This window comes from Pseudopodoces humilis, chromosome 2 (assembly GCF_049639895.1).
Source record: "Pseudopodoces humilis isolate 2021_Gansu_Grassland_sample_001 chromosome 2, ASM4963989v1, whole genome shotgun sequence".
Taxonomy (NCBI): Eukaryota; Metazoa; Chordata; class Aves; order Passeriformes; family Paridae; genus Pseudopodoces; species Pseudopodoces humilis.
The window spans coordinates 105219188-105237461 of NC_142201.1; the positions used below are offsets into that span (position 1 = coordinate 105219188).

The 18274-nt window shown below is 38.3% G+C and overlaps 1 protein-coding gene across 6 annotated transcripts in view; it reads left to right on the top strand.

Moving 5' to 3' along the window:
* ROBO2 (roundabout guidance receptor 2) overlaps positions 1-18274 on the top strand; it is a 417898-nt gene that overhangs the window by 309058 nt on the left and 90566 nt on the right. For all 6 annotated transcript variants that reach the window (XM_088051137.1, XM_088051139.1, XM_088051141.1 and 3 more), the window contains 3 exons: positions 6928-7052; positions 11242-11413; positions 17352-17557. In XM_088051137.1, coding sequence (XP_087907263.1) covers positions 6928-7052; positions 11242-11413; positions 17352-17557 — 503 coding nt within the window. The remainder of the gene's footprint in view (positions 1-6927; positions 7053-11241; positions 11414-17351; positions 17558-18274) is intronic.

Consider the following 18274-nt stretch of genomic DNA (forward strand, 5'->3'; position numbering starts at 1 on the left):
TGCAGTTCTTGACAGCTCATGCTAAACATTGTTACAAGGTGCATAAATAGGACCTTACAGTGTTATTTTGTATTTGTATCACAAAATCATCTAAAATTCCAATGTCTGCCAGACAAATTTAACCAATGACACAGAAAGGTAGGGGTTGGTTTTTTTTCCCCCTTTCAAGAGTTCCTGTACTGCCTTCAATTGTCATCTAAGCTGGTATCAGGAACCAGCAAAGCAATCCTACAGATAGCTGGTTCTATTCCATAGGTGGTGTCAAGGGTTACCTCCCTTTTGAAAATACGTATTACTTTGCATGGAGCTCTGCGGGCTTCTCCTGTCCTCTGTGTAAATGTCTTACAGGCAAGTCTTGATTTGTACTTGTAAGAGTGGAATTGAGTTTGATCTCTTAAAAGATCCACGTGTATCAAAGGCAGCTGAGGGTGCCACATGAATATTGTCACTGCAGTAAGGATTTGAGAGGAGCACTGAGATACCTTGAAAGAGGAGAAAGTCTTTGCAAAAGAAGATCTGATGGGTATTCCAAAATCCAAAAAGTAGTTTGGGGAAGGCAACATTATCTTGTCCCCCAGCTGACTCTCTTAGCTCCAGATGGAGCAACTGAGTATTGTACCAGTTGTAACCTTGATTGTTCAAATGAAATTAATTGATTTCTGCAGATGTACAATACTGAAAAAGACTGTAGGTGGAAATCTTAGGTTTGCCTGTTGTCTCTTCCCTGCTGGAAAAAGAACTGAGTATTACAGGATCTTGCTACTTTACCAGCCAGTGTGTTTCTCCTTGTTCCTCAGAGCCTTTTCCCCTACCATTATCTGAATTTTGCTTAGAATATTTACAATTAGAATCTTTCCCCTTGCCCCATTTGAACCAGTCATAGAAATATATTGATGGATAATAAACAATTCCAGTTTAAAATGAAGCCCTCGTCTTTATCATTTTAGCTTGCCTAAGTAATCTCCATGATGGATTTCATGTGCAGTTCACTATCAACTGAAATTAGTTGTAATTAAAGGTTGTCAAATCTGCAATTTAAGCCCTTGAAATTTGTTGCTGTCACTCATTTCCTGTAATACTTTTTTTTTTTTTAAATGGATTTTATCTAAAGTCCATATAAGCCAATAGGAGAATTTCTACCAGCTTTAGTGAGGTTTGAATAAATTCTCATATTCCCTGGTAGAATCATAGAATCATTTCTGTTTGAAAAGACCTTTAAGATCTTTCAAATACTTCCATGGATAGTGATTCCACCACTTCCCTGGACAGCCTGCTCCAGTGCTTGACAGTCTTTTTTTGGTGAAGACATTTTTTCTAAAACTCAATCTAAATCTCCTCTAGCACGACTGGAGGTCACTTCCTCTAGACTTATCATTTGTTACCTGGGAGAAGAGACCGACCTCCACCTAGCCACACCCTCCTGTCAGGGAGCTGTAGAGAACAGTAAGATCTCTCCCAAGCCTCCTTTTCTCCAGGATAAACACCTCCACTTCCCTCAACTCACTTGTGCTCCAGACCCTTCCCCAGTTCCATTGCCCTTCTTTGGACACCACTTCTCCAGCACCTCAGTGTCCTTCTTGCAGTGAGGAGCCCAGAACTGTACACAGGACTCGAGGTGGCCTCAGCAGTGCCCAGCACAGGGGACAATCCCTGCCCTGGTCCTGCTGCCACACCACTGCTGGTATAGGCCGGGTGCCACTGGCCTTCTTGGTCACCTGGGCACTGCTGGTCAGCTCAGCACCCTCAGGTCCTTTCCTGTGAGGAAAATTTCCAGCTACTCTTCCCTAAGCCTGTAGCACTGCCTGTGACTCAAGTACAGGACCCAGCACTTGGCCTTGTTGAACTTCATACAATTTGCCTTAATTCACTGATCCCATCTGTTGCAGTAGAAATACCAGAAAAAAAAAAAACAAAAAACTTGCTAAGATATCTACTTTTAATTAAACTCACCAATATAATGTATGAACCCAAGGGCATCTGGTCTGGGGGAAGGTACTGTGAGCAAGTTATGGTAATAAAATTCCCATAGGAGCATTGATTTCCATGTCAAGTCCAAATCACAAGATCAGCTGAGAAAATTGTCACTGGAAAAAAATGTTGCTAGTACTTGATATGGGATCAATGTACTTTTTTGCTATGAATTCACATTTTTATGTATTAAATTTCCCCTCCCCTTCTGAGTCCTCTGCCACATTTCTTATCAGATGACCAGAGTTCACCTACAAGGGATGAACTCTCTGTCTCAGTCAAGCTTCTCTGCATTAACAGCTTTATCAGCTCCTGTTGACTCAGTGTAACCTTTAGTATTCAGCAGCAGTACTAAGAAGAAATGCATTAGATCCATCCTATCAGATTAGAGATTCTGCTAACTATTAAGATTGGAGTAGAACTGAAAAATCCCTTTGAAATCATATGCAGCTTTTTTTTTTTTTTTTTTTGTATTTTTTTAAAAGCTTTTTAACACTGGAGCAGGGGCTACCTTCGTAGACATTTTTTAACAGCATAAGAGATACATTCAGTCATGCATAAACCACCAACATCCTGTGAGAGTGCAACAGAATGCACTCTTCCCATTTTGAACAACATAACTAATGCTCACTACTGCTCATGCTTTCCTATCTCCATTTTAATTCCTGCAGTCGAATACTGTTCTGTGCTGTAAAAACAGTTCTGAACATGATGTGATTAACCTTAGGGTCCCCCCATCCCCTCATCTCAAAGCCCCCTCGTACATGGCCTGCGCTTTCTATTCATGTTCAACCATCTGATTTCCATATCATCTATTAGCATAACAGAGCTCTAGTGTGACATTGATTGAAGCCAGTGCTTGCTGAATGCAGTATCAAAGCATAATTTGACAAAAATCAAATCTAATTTACTGTGTACTATTTAAATTTCCCAAAAAAAAAAAAAAAAAAAAAAAAAAAAGAAGAAAAGAAGTTCCAATAGAAGTATATTGGGTCTGTAATCTTAAATTATTTTTTCCCCCCATATTTCTGGCTAGTCTGGTGCAATCCAAGCAATATATTTCATTTTAGAGCCGCTGTCTTTGACTTTCAGATGTCAGTTAAGCAAGAGGCTTTCCACTCTGCTTCTTCCAATCCAGTTTATGTTACATCTGAAATAGTAAAAAGTAATAGTCTGGTAGGCACAACACAGTTTGCTGCTTCGTAAGTTTTTTCAACAGATCCTTCAAATGATTTTAAAGTTTAGCTTGAATTAAGCATTAAAGTACCCCATAACTTTAACAGCTGAAGCATATCAAGCCTGCTGTTACTTCTCTAACTGCACACTTTCAGAATGTTTTAGAAATTCACCTACTTTGAGAGCAGCAATAATGGCTTGAATAAATTTTGCCCAATGTTCCACTGAAGCCACGCTTTGAACAAGTCATGATCTCACTTAACCCTTCTGCAGAATGGAAGTAATAATATTTGTCTGTCTTTATAAACAGCATCCATATGTGAACATAATGAGCTCTCTTTTTTAAGAAAATTGAAGAACCTAAGTGCTTGTTCTGTCAAAGAAGCCTTGCTGTCTCTGAGCAGGGTCATGCTGCAATCTCTGGGGATAATGACAGTCACAGTATTTGGGTAGTTGCATTTGACCAAGAATTTCTCCTGCAATTATTAGCTGTTATTTTCAGTTTTCAAGTTCAACTAGAAATTGACAGATAAAACTGATATGGTAAAAACATTAAGTGCTGTAAACAATGGTATTTTTATCAGAGGCTGTCTGTAAACACACCTATAGTTGAATATGACAACAAACTATGGCAAAATGAAGATTTCCTTCATTATATAACTCCATCTTTGAATAATTTTTTAAAAAATGCATGCAAGGTTTATTTTTCAAAAATTATGTTTTTCATGCCCTTTAAAATTACAATGCTAAGTAGTTTGGCTGAAGAAACTGGTTTTGTGCTCAATTTAATGTGAGTAAAAGCTCTGATTCATTTATTTTTATAGCTAATTTCTAGTAATTAAGGCTGCAGAGCAAAGCTAGAAAAGATATTGTTGCATAATTATGCATGATTGTTTGCTGGAGTCTTTAGAAAGCCTGACCTAGTAACTGGGAGGCCAAATATCTGCTCATGTAGTCTGGTCAGATGATGGAGAGGACTCCCCTTGGCAGGGAGATAGAATAGAGCAACAGGTTCAGTCCAGGTCAGAGCTACAGATTTCTTTTTCCTGTCTGATTGGGGAAGGAAGGAAGGGGAAAAAAAAAAAAAAAGGAACTTTTTTTCTGCTCTTAGGAAAGTGAGAGATGTTGAAAATTAGGAACAGGTCAAGAAACAGCATGTGTATTTCTCATTGTTCCTTGACTGCCAAATTACCTTAATTTGATCCTTGAAAGATCTGCTACAGCAACACATCCAGTTGTGTTATATCTGTTTGGAGCTCTGAATTACTGTTTTACAATAGAGACCTGTGTGTGTGAGAGTGTTTCAGATGAACCTTTTGACTTGCCTTCCTTGCATATTTACTCAGTTACATGATTTGAAGGACAGGCTCATGGAAATGCCATGCTCTTCTTGCTACTGTTGAGCTGTCTGTGCACCCCCAGGGCAGCAAGCAAGCCTAAGAAGAATTTGGCCATCCATCCTGCTTAGGGTAGGTCTATGGGATGGTCTCCAGACACCAGGCTTTAGACACCATAGAAAGATTGTGGTCTCGAGGCCACCCACAACTTTGCATAGACAGGAGTCAGGTGTGCACAGCTCCTGTCAAAAGCAGGTATAGCACCTGAAGAGATTAGGGGGTTTCTTCTCTCTGCTGAGCCCGAGGTCACTGTTGATTCTATATTAGTACTCTGGGCAATGAACTTCTATAGCTGAGCAGCAAACACTGGGCTAATTCAGTGACCTTTATTAAGCAGGTGGTCAGAGCAGCCGAGATAGCTTAGTGTAAAGTGTGTCTATAGAAGGGAGGTTTCTGCTTCACAGCTTACAGGTCTTTCCCCCTTCCTGTAGGGCTGAACAATCACACGCACTGATTAGCACACTGCAGTTTTCTGGCACCTGTGGGGGTTGCACGTGGATCTGCTGGGTGAAACAAGGTGAGGGAAACCCAAGAGGCTGGCTGCAGCTCAGCACTTGAGGAGTGCTATAGCATGAGTTCAGTTCCTAGAGCATGTTTAGCAACACCTTCTAGAAACCGCAAAACCTCACGTGGCTGTAAACAGGCAGCAAGAGGGCACCTCACCCTTAGTCCTGCCTGTTCATAAGATTACCACCTCCTAAGGTGGAGGAAGAGGTGGACACTTCTCTCAAGAGAGGCCCAAACCTCTCTTAAGGAGCGTGAGGCAGAAGAAAATACCCTCGACCTTCTAAACTGATTGTGATTTGTGGTTAAGTGCTTTACAATTCTTATTTAAAGAGTGCCAGCACTACTCATTGATGCTCTTGAGGCTCTTGCTGATCTGTAAAGCCTTGGGAAATACCTCATGAGATATGTGCAAAGTGTGTTTCAGGAGAATCAGGTCTGCCCACGTTTCTATGCAGTTAGCAGGTTTGTGTCTGTGCTGTCAGCAGGTGTAATCGGAAGCTGGGTCTTGATTGCTCTTCGTGCCTAATTAAATAGTTTGTAATTATAATGCTGAAAATACGGTTTTCTAAAACACTTAAATTCTGTTTACCTGCACACCCACAAAACCAATAGTGGAATAGAAGAAAACAAGGGTGGGGTGAGGGGTTTGAGTTTCTTTTTTTACTTTTTTTCCCTTCTCCAGCCTGCCCCAAAAGTTAGCTAGTCCTTTGAGATGCTGTTTACATTTTTAAAATACACAAAGGAGTTCAAATCCCCTTTCAGTGAATTCCAGTGATGAACCAAGAGTGGAGAGTCTTCATGTCCCACATAGAAAAATCATTTACTTTACTTCTACATCATGCTTAACATATTTACTGATTTCAAGTTATTTATCTCAAGTCCTCTAACACTTCTTCCCCACACTCTTTCTACTCATTTCTACTTTTTTCTACCTTCGCATTCCTAGGCATTGTCTCTCTATTCTCCACCATTATCCTCCAGAAAACTATGCTCCTCTCTTAGAAATCGTTCACTTCTGACTACGCTTTCTGGTCCCCCTCTGACTGAACACCATTAATGCCAGATACTTGAAAACACAGCTAGTCCTGCTTCTTCTTTCTTGTTTTAACTCCAGTCCCCTTTTTTCCTTTTTCTTGTGTCTTCCTTGCCTCCTGAAATACTTCTTCCTTCTTACTCACCACTCACCTCTCCCCATCAACTCTTCAATTTTTGCTTCTCTCTCTACTAGCTGAAACCTGGATTTACCAAGTTTGTGTTCATTTAGCAAAGATTCTTTTTACAGCAAGTCCTCCTCCCCACACCATTCTTGACTAAGCTGCTTCCAAGAGGAGTGCAGGAGCTCTTAAACTTGGGTTCTTTTGCTGTCATCCAGACCTTTCTCTCCTTTCTCAATCATTTTTAAAAGTCCAGAGGGGCAGATTGAGAAAGGCAGTCTGTTTATCCTAATTCATACCTTGCAATACACAATAGCTCCAGCAAGCTCTGTGAAGTGTGAGAGGATCTGAGGGTGCTGATACCTTTCCAGAACAAAGGTAGAATACGTCCAGAGTCAGCAATATAAACACCTGACTTCTGCTCTTTAGCATTTAATGTCATCAGAATTGACTCTAGCATGAATGGCTGTAATGTTTCTTTCCTTTTTTAATTTTTTTTTTTTTTTTTAATAATGGGGATGTCACATACATATATTGCTGCTCTCTTTGTCGCTGTTGTTGTTTCTGTTTATATATTAATCCTGTCTATACTAATGAATGTTTCTGGTGTCATGTCCTCCTGACATAAAACAAATCTCCATAATGTTGTCTTTTTCCTTCAATATTCCCTTTCTCTCCCTTGCAAAATATCCTAAACTTATACCATGTTTTTTCTTACCTTTTAGCTCCCCCACAGTTTGTGGTGAGACCACGAGACCAGATTGTAGCCCAGGGTCGAACTGTGACTTTTCCTTGTGAAACTAAAGGAAATCCTCAGCCAGCTGTTTTCTGGCAAAAAGAAGGAAGTCAGGTAAGTTGCAAGCACTCTGTAAGTCTTTTAAGTCTTTCTAAATAGTTATATTGTTAAATTTCAAAGAGAATTATTTACATTATCTTTCACAGTTCTTTTCATCTTTCATAGAAATTTGTCTTTTTAAACTATCACTGTTCCCTACTGAAATTTGTGTCCCTTTTTTTAATATTTTGAAGAACACAAAGGCCATTTAAGTTGTTGAAAACTGTGCTAGGCACTGTCTAGATGAGTAGAAAGGAACAGTATGTATATTAAAGGCTTTGTGTTCTGAAGCCCCTAACAAACAGGTGGGTGAGACAGGCACAGTAGATAAAAAAAGGTATGACTCAATTTTGAACTAATCAGAGCCAGTAATTACAGTTCACAACCTGTCTAGACATGATCAAGCAGAATGTATCCAGCAAGCTGATTTGCATTGGCATTTTCTCATAGAGCATACAGATACAGGTTTTGAGCACACAGATGCTTGCTTCAGTAAAATTGTCTCAAAAAATTTCCAGATCTGCTTTTGGAAATATTTGTCTGATCATCTTTGAAGGCAAAATTTGTGAAGCAGCAATTGGCGCTGCCATCAGCCCATAGTAAATTCTATAGATTAGTATTTGTATGTGAGGCCACGACATTTCTTTACTGGAGGCTTTGTGTGTACCAGCTCAGGTAAAAAGTGAAATAAGAGCTGAACCACAGATCTCCTGCTCTGCCCCACCTGCTTCTGCTTCACCTTCTCAGCAGATCAGAAAACTGGTCCAGAATGACAGGACCAGGCTGACAGCATTTTGTGCTCCGCTATCTTGGTGGCTTACAAAGACACAACACAATTACTTTATGGGTGTGATTATTTTATTGTCTGAGTGCAAGCTTACCCTTCAGTGTTCATTAACCTTCATTGTAATATTTAGAGAAATTTAGATGTGGCCTCCAAGGATCACATCCTGGAAAAACACAGTGTTGTGAGTCTCACTAAGGTGACAGTTTTTCCAAGGGGAAGGTAGAATAGCATATCGAAATTAAAGTAGGAAGTACTGATGTGCTAGCAAACATTTCAAACCCCTTCCTTGTAGAGCATTTTAATAACATGGTAATGTTTATGTAAAGTGAGCTTATAGTGTCACACTTGAATCTAATAAAGTGGACATCCATCATGCTGTAATAAAGAGAAGAGCTTCTAATTAAAGTAGGACATCATTTTCAGGATTAAAGTCATTTAGCGTAATTGAAAAGTGTTAATACTCTATTTTATCCTCTTCCATTGGTATCACTTCAAGGGTAAAAACATTTTAAGGTGAAAATGCATCTTGTGTCTTTAATTGAATGTTATTACCTACTGATTGTACTATGTTGAAGCTGCTTAATTGCAAACCTGGAAAATTAATTACCATATTGAGAACCAGATCCCTAAGGGTTAGAATAGTCTTTTTTGGCAAATAAATACAACATAAAAATTGATACTTGCATGGTTTATAATCAAACCTTGAAACATGGCTCAATGTGGTTTACAACATTCTCATGTTATCTTAATTGATCATCAGTGAAGTAACACAGGTTGGGATTGCCATCTCAGTGTATAACTTGCCAGATTTTGCTGTGAGATGCCACAGAGTGTGTTAGTTTCCACACAGTGTATATCATCATAGCAATGGAGAGTGGAATTTTGCCAAATTACAGGACTTTTCACCTTTGCCTCCCAGCTATAAATTGTTGCTTGTCTCTACAATGCTGTTTCTGCTTTTAGGGGAACTGTTTGCAGCGCCACTTCCAGTGTTCAAAGCAATGTTATATAGTCATGTTATCCCACCCCAGTAATTGTAGGGCATTTTTGGTTCTGAATCCATTTCTCGATGCTGCATTTTAGAGCACAACCAGCTGGAAGGGAGGGGAGCTGTTCCCTCCTGAGTAATTTTTTGTGCCAGCTTGTGTATAAACAGCTGGTCCTTTGTGCTTAGTAGCCTTTTCCCCAGAGCCCAACAGCCGCTCACCGATGACATGCGAGGGCAGGGCGTGTGTAACCTTCAGCCTCCGTGGATTAAATTCTTCCTTCAGATAAATTCAGTGGTACTATATCAGGGATTGGTCTGGTCCCTCTGTTTACAGCCCAGCATGCCACCATTGTGCCCAGATGAGCAACCCGACAGCAAATTAAAACCAGTGTAATGCTGAAAAGCATTTAAAGGGGGTTGTACTGTAACTTAGGACAAGTTATAGTTCATAGTTATCTGGTGTTTGAAGGGAGGAGTTATGAGACTGATTAACTCCTTCTGATGTGTGCAATATTCACTGGGACACGATACCTTCCCAGAATAGAGAAGCTTATACTGAAGACAAAAACAAGGATTGATTCCCCTTTCTAGTGAAGTGATAAAGAGGGTTTTGGACTGTTTTTCTCTTAAGAATTAGGGGCTTAATCCTTGCACTGTCTTTTACATTCAGCTTCTTTTTACACTTTACATAATGAGTAAGTCAGCCATGTCAAATTCCTCGTCTTTCTCATATTTACTGAAATTTTCATAATATCCTTATCCAGTAGGTATCTTGTGCCAGGCAGATATAATTCTGGAAGTTTCAAGGCAGTTCAGAAAACAGGGCCTCAAATTGTTTCAGAATTTTAACATTATTTTTCCTATTATCTGGCATGTTTATTGGGTAAATATTGATTTTTGAGAAAAAAATTGCTATTATAAATTTCTTAAATATTGCTATTGAAAGGCAGTGAAAGAAAAACCTAGTGTGATGAGTAATCCAGTAAGTTAATACAATTAAAAAGATACTTGGAACACGGGATATTGTTTAAAGCATATCTCTTTCCTTTTGCTTCCAAAACCATAGAGATAAAGGCATGAGTTTCACTTAAAAATAGAATTTGTTTCCTATTTAAATTCTTAGTTGTTTCTTAAGCAGTTTGTTGCTTATCAGTTCCAAATAATTTCTGTAAACCATCAAGGGCTGCTTCAGAAGAAACAGATCTGCAGAAAATTCATTTAATACCGTACTCTGCACTTCTAGATTTCATTTTTAGTCAGTAGAGATGAGCTGAAAAGTTAGTAGGGAATCATCTTAGAAAGCACAGCAGAGCTAAACAGAGCTGCAGTAATGACTGAAAACTTATCATGGCATGGTAACAGTGTTTTGGAGTATTCCTGATGCAAACAACTGTATTTTTCATAAAGTCTTGTTGAGTTGACATAAAACCCAGACCCTATTTTACTGCAATTACTGTTGTTTAATTATTGTTTAAGCTGTTCTCCTTCCTGTCTTATTGTGCAATGCTACTGACCTTTCTCTTCACATTGCCTTCCTTCTCCTGTTCTTATATATTCACAAGAGCTGGGCCAGAGGGTATAACTTTTTCCTTGAAAACACAACTCTCACTACTAAAACCTTTTCTGGTCTGTAGTATTGATTCATTCAGTCCTTCATCATATGCAATGACGACTAGAGCCATTCCAGTTATTATTATTGACGTCTCTCTTTTCTCCAATCCAGCCCAAAGGCAAAAACTAATCTCCCTGTTTTGTGCTAACTGATATCTTATCCTACATGAAATAATTTTTTTCTCTCTGATGATTTCCACATCAGATTAATACCCTTTCTCTTCACCCTCCAGGCTCTATGCTGAATTTCTCCTTTATTATATCACAGTTTTGATTTCCTTTTACTTCTCCTTTAAACTCTCATGCTCTGCCAGCTTCTCCTATTTTATGTCATGCTCCTGTCCTCCTTCCAGACTTCACTTATGTGCCATGCTCTTACTTTCTCCTTTCCTCTGAACATTTGTGCTCTGCTCTCCCAAGTCTCCAGGATTCAATGCTTGCTGCTATTTTCCTAGTGTTTGCTGTAGTGCTATGTCCTTCTGGTTTGATAGCCGAGTATATTATTACAATTGCATTCAGAATGAAGACGAATGTGTCGCAAATATAAATCACTCAAGTGTGATTGTTGGAAAATGTCTCCTCGCCTAAACCCCAGTCAGAACACAGCACTGTGAGCTGTCAAAAGGCTGTTTCTAATTTAAACTGTGAGTTGCCCAAGGCAGGGAAAGCAGCTCTATGTGTTCATAAAGTCAGAACCACACTTGCTTTTTCTCCTTGATTATTTATAGTACTTTTAAGGAAAAACCATTGTCCTGGTAGCTGAAGGAAAAGCGGTGCTTTTGTGTTTTGAATTGATGTGAGATGAATTGTCTTTGCAGAACCTACTCTTCCCCAACCAGCCTCTGCAGCCCAACAGCAGATATTCCGTGTCACCGACCGGGGACCTCACCATTACCAACATCCAGAGGTCTGATGCAGGCTACTACATTTGTCAAGCACTGACGGTTGCTGGAAGCATTTTAGCAAAGGCTCAGCTGGAGGTTACTGATGGTGAGCTGTTAGAAATTCCTATTGTTTTTTTTTCCTGTCAAAAGTACTTTAAAAGCAGTGTAAATAAAGGCGTATGAGATCACATAAATCATACAAGTAAATGGAAAATTTTCTATAGGAAATAAAGTGAGAAAAGACCTCTGTATTTGTCTATGGAGTAAAAAAGGCATCAAAGACTAGTTTGCCTCTTGCTTGCTTTCTGGAGGTTTGTTAACAATGGATAAAGAGGAAAAACAGCTTAGAATAGGTTTGGTGAGAAATGAAGCTGCTTGGTTTGCTAGAGCTAAGGTAGGACTGCAAAAAAGAAAAATACAGAGAATGAATAGGTTTGTGATTAAAGCGGTGAACTGGGGTGCAAAAAAAATGTATCTCAGTTCCCACCAGTCTTCAGTCCTATCTTAGACAAGTAGGGGATGTGTCCTTAGCTCAATTAAATCAACACCATTGCTCTGAAGGTGGTGGAGTACTGTAGCTTTTAGAATGCCTACAACATGAAGCCCTTTAGTGGGCTTTATGTGTTCTAGGAATGCCTCAGCAGGGGTAGGTGTGAAAAAAGTTATGAAAATCCATAGGTGGAGAAGAGTTTTCAGGACAGGAAAAGAATTACATGGCCTGTCTTGATGCTTTTCATTTCAAATTTTTGGGTTTGAGATTCATCCTACCTTGAGGTTTCCCATCTACAAAGATGAATCCTTTTCATATGTCAGGAATCCTGTTGATATCCCTCTTCAGACTATTGTGGATAGAAGGAAGTTTGCATCCTTTAATGTTAGTGAAGAAAACAAGAGAATCCCTCTAAGAGACAGTGGCATTCCCCAGCATCATTATTCCTTATCTTAACTGACACATTAAATATCTCCTGACAGACTTTGATGAATTTTTGCCATTAAAACTGTTGTTATATGCAGAGGTCTACTTTTACTGTTCCCTTAGAGACCTGCCTGCACCATGAAAGTTTGAAAAGATGTCTAATTTTGAATAATCTGCCTTTTCACAAGAGCATATTCATCACAAGTGACAGGTAGAGAGGTTCAGGCTCGTGTTATAGAGGTTTGAGCATTAATTTGATGCCTTTTCTTTGTTTTCCAAAAGCTGCCTATATTTTTATGACAAGGGGAAATAGTTTCTGCCTTATTCTTGCATCTCTTATAGCGCATTGCTTTTCTGTAGTTTCTGGAGATTAAAGACTTGGCTTTGCTCTGCAATCTCTGAGTCCTTTCTCTCACGGTCTATGACAAAATGATGCATTTTCATTCAATTCAAATTTAAATGTAGATTAAAAGGTCATTTAAAAGAAATGGAAAGGCAATATTTTTTAATATCTGTCCATAGTGCTGCCTGATTCAGGGCCATGGCTGTGATTGGAATAAATAGAACGCACAAACATTGGCTGGGAGGACATTGAGCTGTTTAATGGTCACACCTGCTGATGCTGCACAGATTTACAGCAACAGGCACTGAGTGGATCAAATCAGGTTCAAGGATGCTACTGATGAGAAATTCCTCCTTTTGACAGCCAAGGGCTTTGGTCCACCTTTATCTATTTCTTGTGTAGGGAAAAAAATAAATCCTAATTGAGCTCTTCAGAATTTTCATTAGTTTGTTTAGCAAGCTGGGGGGAAGTGTCCCTGCTGAAATGCAAGCTCATCTCCGGTTAATTCTGATTAAAGGCGGTGTGCATTCCACATAGCTTGAGAGAGCATTAGCTGGTAGCTCTGCTGCTCAAGGAGTGCAGGGCCTGCTTCCTCAAATGCTTTCCAGAACCCACTGTCAGCATGATCATTATGAAATAATACAAGATTGCTTTACAGAAATAGCATTTCATCCCAGAGTCAAAGGGCGGGTGAGGTCAGAAGAAAAGTGCCAAAACAACATTGTGGAGCTGAGATTACGTGGATAAGTCTACCATTAGATCACAGATATTTTTTTAATTGCTTTTAGTTAGGAAGTTAACCATAAATGTCGAAATAATCTGTTTTGGTTGATGCTGAGCAGAAGTTATGGGAGCTAATGACTTTTATCAGTAGGGAAATCTGATTTAATAGTTTTAAGGATATAATAAAAGACAAACACTGTGCATGCTAGCTATATGCTTAAGCATTAGTGTTCTAGTTTTTGGCTGGTGATTTCAGTTTTACTTCCTAGCCCAGAATTTTTCTGTTTGGTTAATGATTTAATAACAGTGGCGAGCCATCTTGTTCATTTTGCACACATTTTTGTTTGATCCAGAGTAATTTAGATCCAATTGAAGTTCCAATACAGAATGAAAACATGTCATGTGCAGAAAAACAAGTGCTTAATTATACCATATATAGCAGTGTTTCAGTTGTTACATTTTTGCACTTACAAGTCTTTACTGGAAATATTTTTAACTCAAGTGTTCACATGAGAAGAGATTACTAGCTGTGATGAAATGTGCTGAGTTGAGTGATAATTTTGCTGATTATGGACTGTGCTAAGAGCCTTGAGCGTATTTGAAATTCAAATCTTGTATTTTCTTGAAAGGCTATCATGTAATTCACTGTCTAACACACATCTGGAAAAGCAAAATAACTTTAAAAATTGAAGAATCTTAGCAATCCTTTCAAACCCAAGAAATGAATATGCAGCTCACAATCTTAAAATGACAGATCATGCAAAAAAACCAAGTGCTTCCATCTCTTTCTATGCTCAACACGAAAGGAACAGTTTCCAATTAGTATTGTGTTAGTATTTGTCAATCATGCACAGAATAGTTTGGAGAAGATCTTAATTTCTCCTCAATAATAATTAAAATTTATTAATAAATGTTTCACAGTTTACTTGTCTACAAATCTGACCACCACGACTCTTAGCCCTCAGCCAAAGTATATTACATGTTTTATAGCAAGAGCAATGGTTTCAAGGAGGAGAAACTCAGAACAACTTCACAGCTTCCTGTGAAGCTCTTCCGCAAAAAAAATAAAAGACAGATAAGGGACTGGTCTCTGCTTTTCCACCTTTCAGAGAGAACCCTCCTCATCATGTGAATTTCCTTACTTTTTTGTCTGATTCTACCCATTATTTCGCCAGGAATTTTTTTTTTTTTTTTTTTTTAAATTTTGATTTTGGATGTGCCAAAGTAAACACTTCATTTTGTCTTTCTCTTATTTTAATTTCCATTGTAATTTGACCACATATCGCCCAAATTTAAAAATGGTTTCAGTTGATCCAAACTGAATTTTTAGTGAATAAACTGTTCATGAACAAATGCAATTTGTTGTTTTCCTATACTCTATTCAAAAATTATGATGCATTTTAACACGAAAGGAATCTGTTATTTTTTCAGTTACCAGAATATGCAGATGTATGGATATTGGCAGATAGTTTCAAAACCATTTTTAAAATTAATTTTGAAATCAACTTCTGTTTTGCCATGCAAATATGTTTTTGCCATGCAAATATGTTTGCCAAAAATGTTTTTGTGGAAAAGATACAAAAGTTTCCAGCTAGGAGAAAACTATGAAAATGAAAAGAAACAAAGTAATTAAAATATTTTAAAAACAACTAACAATCTCCACACCATTTTGTGGCTATTTTTCACTGTATTCTTCATAATACTTCTTATATATATATAAGTAATTTTAAACTGTAACCAAGTTTTGGATCCTTACTCATGAGGACCTGAGTAGTAGGAATGCAAGCACACACATGTTTTAGAGAAGATTTACAAGTCATAGTTGTGAAGACAATACAGCCGTTCACAGATCAGTGGAAACTCTAAGTGTTCATTTAACCTTTAGCCTTAGTGTCATGGAAACCTGTAGTGGTCTTTCACCCATAACACCCTTGAAAATGAAGATTCCTTCTGGCCAGGAGGCTTTCAATTACACTATTGATCAGAGCTATTTAAAGGATTATGAGCTCCTCATTTGGGCTGTAAAAAAAATCTAATTACATGCCAAAGAACAATATCTGTAATGCAGTAGGTTTGAAAATACCTACATTGCTACACATATGAAAGACATTTAGATGAAGCAAATAACTGCAACGAAATAGCTTGCAACTTAAATAGGTATTCTTCCTTAATTTTTAGCTGCTTAGGATGCCGGGATTTGCTGGTTTACATTTAATCTAAAGGATAACTTGCACAGCTAAGTTTTAATTTGAATACACTCATGGTGCAGCTGCCCTGATAGTACATGTGAGCTGAGATCAATTTTTATTTCACCAAATGGCTGAATTATGTAGTCATAAGGAACCTTAATGAGATCAAACATTTTGTATCAAGGTAAAAATGCATTACATTTTTCTTGTTATATAGTGTTTCCTGTCCCATCTCTTAAGTTCAGTGGGTGATATTTCAGAATTTCCAAAACAGCTTTCGCATTCTGGTGTTACGAAATAATCTCCATTGGCTTTATATTTTCAGTTCAAAATATGTATTGGCTTTCTATTTTCAGTTTCAATTTCAATGAATGTGATGAGCTCACACTCCAAGGTGTGATTCTGGCAATAGTAATGATTCTGATATGTGTGAATTTTGTTAACAAAAGAAGGTAGGTAGTATTATTGCAACATTAAAATTTCAAAAACAATTATTTTAGGCATTAAATGTGCCAATAACATATCCCTGATATGTTTTATTTATGAAATAGCATGATGAAAGCACTTTGGATCTGTTGAAAGTTCTGGAAGTTTGCATCTCAAACAGCTCAAATACAACAGAAGACATATTGCTTCAAAATAATTTGTTTTTACTTCATTGAGTCAGGTGTTGTGTATGGACTAAAATAAACAGATTCTCAGATAGGATAAATTATTCAAACTCAAATGGCATCACCAGAGGCAGGCTAATTTGCACCAGTTTAGAAGTTAATCCTCTCTGCTACAATATTTAATACCAGTCACACAATTGTTCAGTTGTTCAAAATTTAAAACAGCAGCAGTATGGATGGTAAATACATAAAAGTACATTAAAAGTAAAAAGAATTCTCAGTTCTTATACTCATTTTTTTGCAGCAGTCCTAGCCTTATGTATATTCAAGTATTTCACATTCAGTTTGTATAAAGACATTATTTAGAAACAAAGGTTATATTTTGTAGCTTAACAGATGGCCCAGAGAAAATGTTCAACAACATAATTATTTGGGATAAAATAATCTTTCAAGAAATATGAACATGAGCATTTTATCTCATCTTCAAGGTATCCTACTGGTCATGAAATGAGGCTCATGAGCAACCATGCACTCTCTTCTCTCGTTGCAGGGTCCTTTATTCAATACTGCAAGCATGCAGATGTAAATTATCAGGGAAAAAAAATAGGAGTTCATGGCTTTAATAGGTGATGAAATTATTTGATAAGTAAGCTGTTAAATGGTGTGATTGAGTTTGAGCTTTTCTCTGCTGGAAAGAGAGGCACCATCATTTAGATCACTCAGATTATGAAAATGTTTTGTGTAACTATTAGATATTCTTGCTGGTGAAAACTTGCAAAAAGAGTAGGAAGGGGGGATGTGGCTGGTACCCAAACTAGAATAGCTGTAGTGTTTCACTTTTAAGTCAACAGGTTTTCTCTTTTAGACCATAAATTGGGTTAAACACATATGTGACATCTAAGGTGTGATTTAAGTGCTTTCCCAAACTGGAAGAGTGACGCACTTCAATTCTTCTCTGAATCAAGGTCTTAGTTTTCATCCTATGTTAACCAAATGAGCCTGATGAGCTTTGCTAACAGATATTTTTCTATCTACGTGTTATCTTTCAGTGGTGAAGTAAAATGCTTACTGAAATGCTTTTCAAATATGCCAGCTAATTGATAACCTCTATCTATGGCTCCTCCAAAAATAATGTTTTTAGCCTCTTAGAGGCTGACTTCAAGCAGCTTCTTAAAACTTGTCCTGCATGGCAGAATAGGGCTTACAGCAGCAGCAGAGGATGGTTAAAGGTGTGGATGCCAACGCCTGTGCCACTGTTTTAGTCTTGACAGATCGGCCTCCGCCCATCATCCTCCAGGGCCCCGTCAACCAGACCCTGGCAGTGGATGGCACAGCTCTGCTCAAGTGCAAGGCCACTGGCGACCCCCTCCCTGTCATCAGCTGGCTGAAGGAAGGGTTCACCTTCCTGGGCCGGGACCCTCGGACATCCATACAGGACCAGGGGACGCTGCAGATCAAAGCTTTGCGGGTGAGTAGTGGCAGCACAACGAGCGTGGCGGGTTCTGCGTGGCCAGCTTGGAACTCTTGCTGGGTGCCTCAGGGAGCTCTGCCGCCTTCCTGTTCTCTTCAAAATTAACTTGTCTTTTTTACTGTGCAGTTCTCACCAAAGCATTATCCATTCTTTGACATTGTGTAGGAAGGAAAAGCAAAACTGACTTCAGATATTTCTATGAGAATACCCTAAAAACAGAATCGGTGTTTATAATCTTACGTATGTTGCAACCGGACACATGAATTAGGGGTAGATAGAAATATAAATGAACAGTCCTTCCTTATCTTTTCAGTTGGTCTTACCCTGAAGACATTGGCCTCTCTGTCAAAACTTAGAGCAGTTCCTTGGCAACACCTGACCATAATTTTCCAAGTACTTGTGCTAGCACGTGATCTGGAGCTCATCAGGGTTTGACCATGTGCTTTCTCCATTAACAACTCGTCAGTCCCGAGCTGGCTGATTTATTCCAGTGTTATGCTTCCTGGAAATGTTCCACCAGGCTGCATATGGGAAAAGACAACTAATACTGTAGCATTCATGCAGTCAGAGCAGAGGGATTTCTATTAAAATTAAATACCTACTGTAATATTTACATTTTTTCACATGAGATAATACAGTATTCTATAATACTTCAAATAGGATAATGTCCTATGTTTTTGATAAATATTGCATCACTAATCTCTTTTTTGGCTT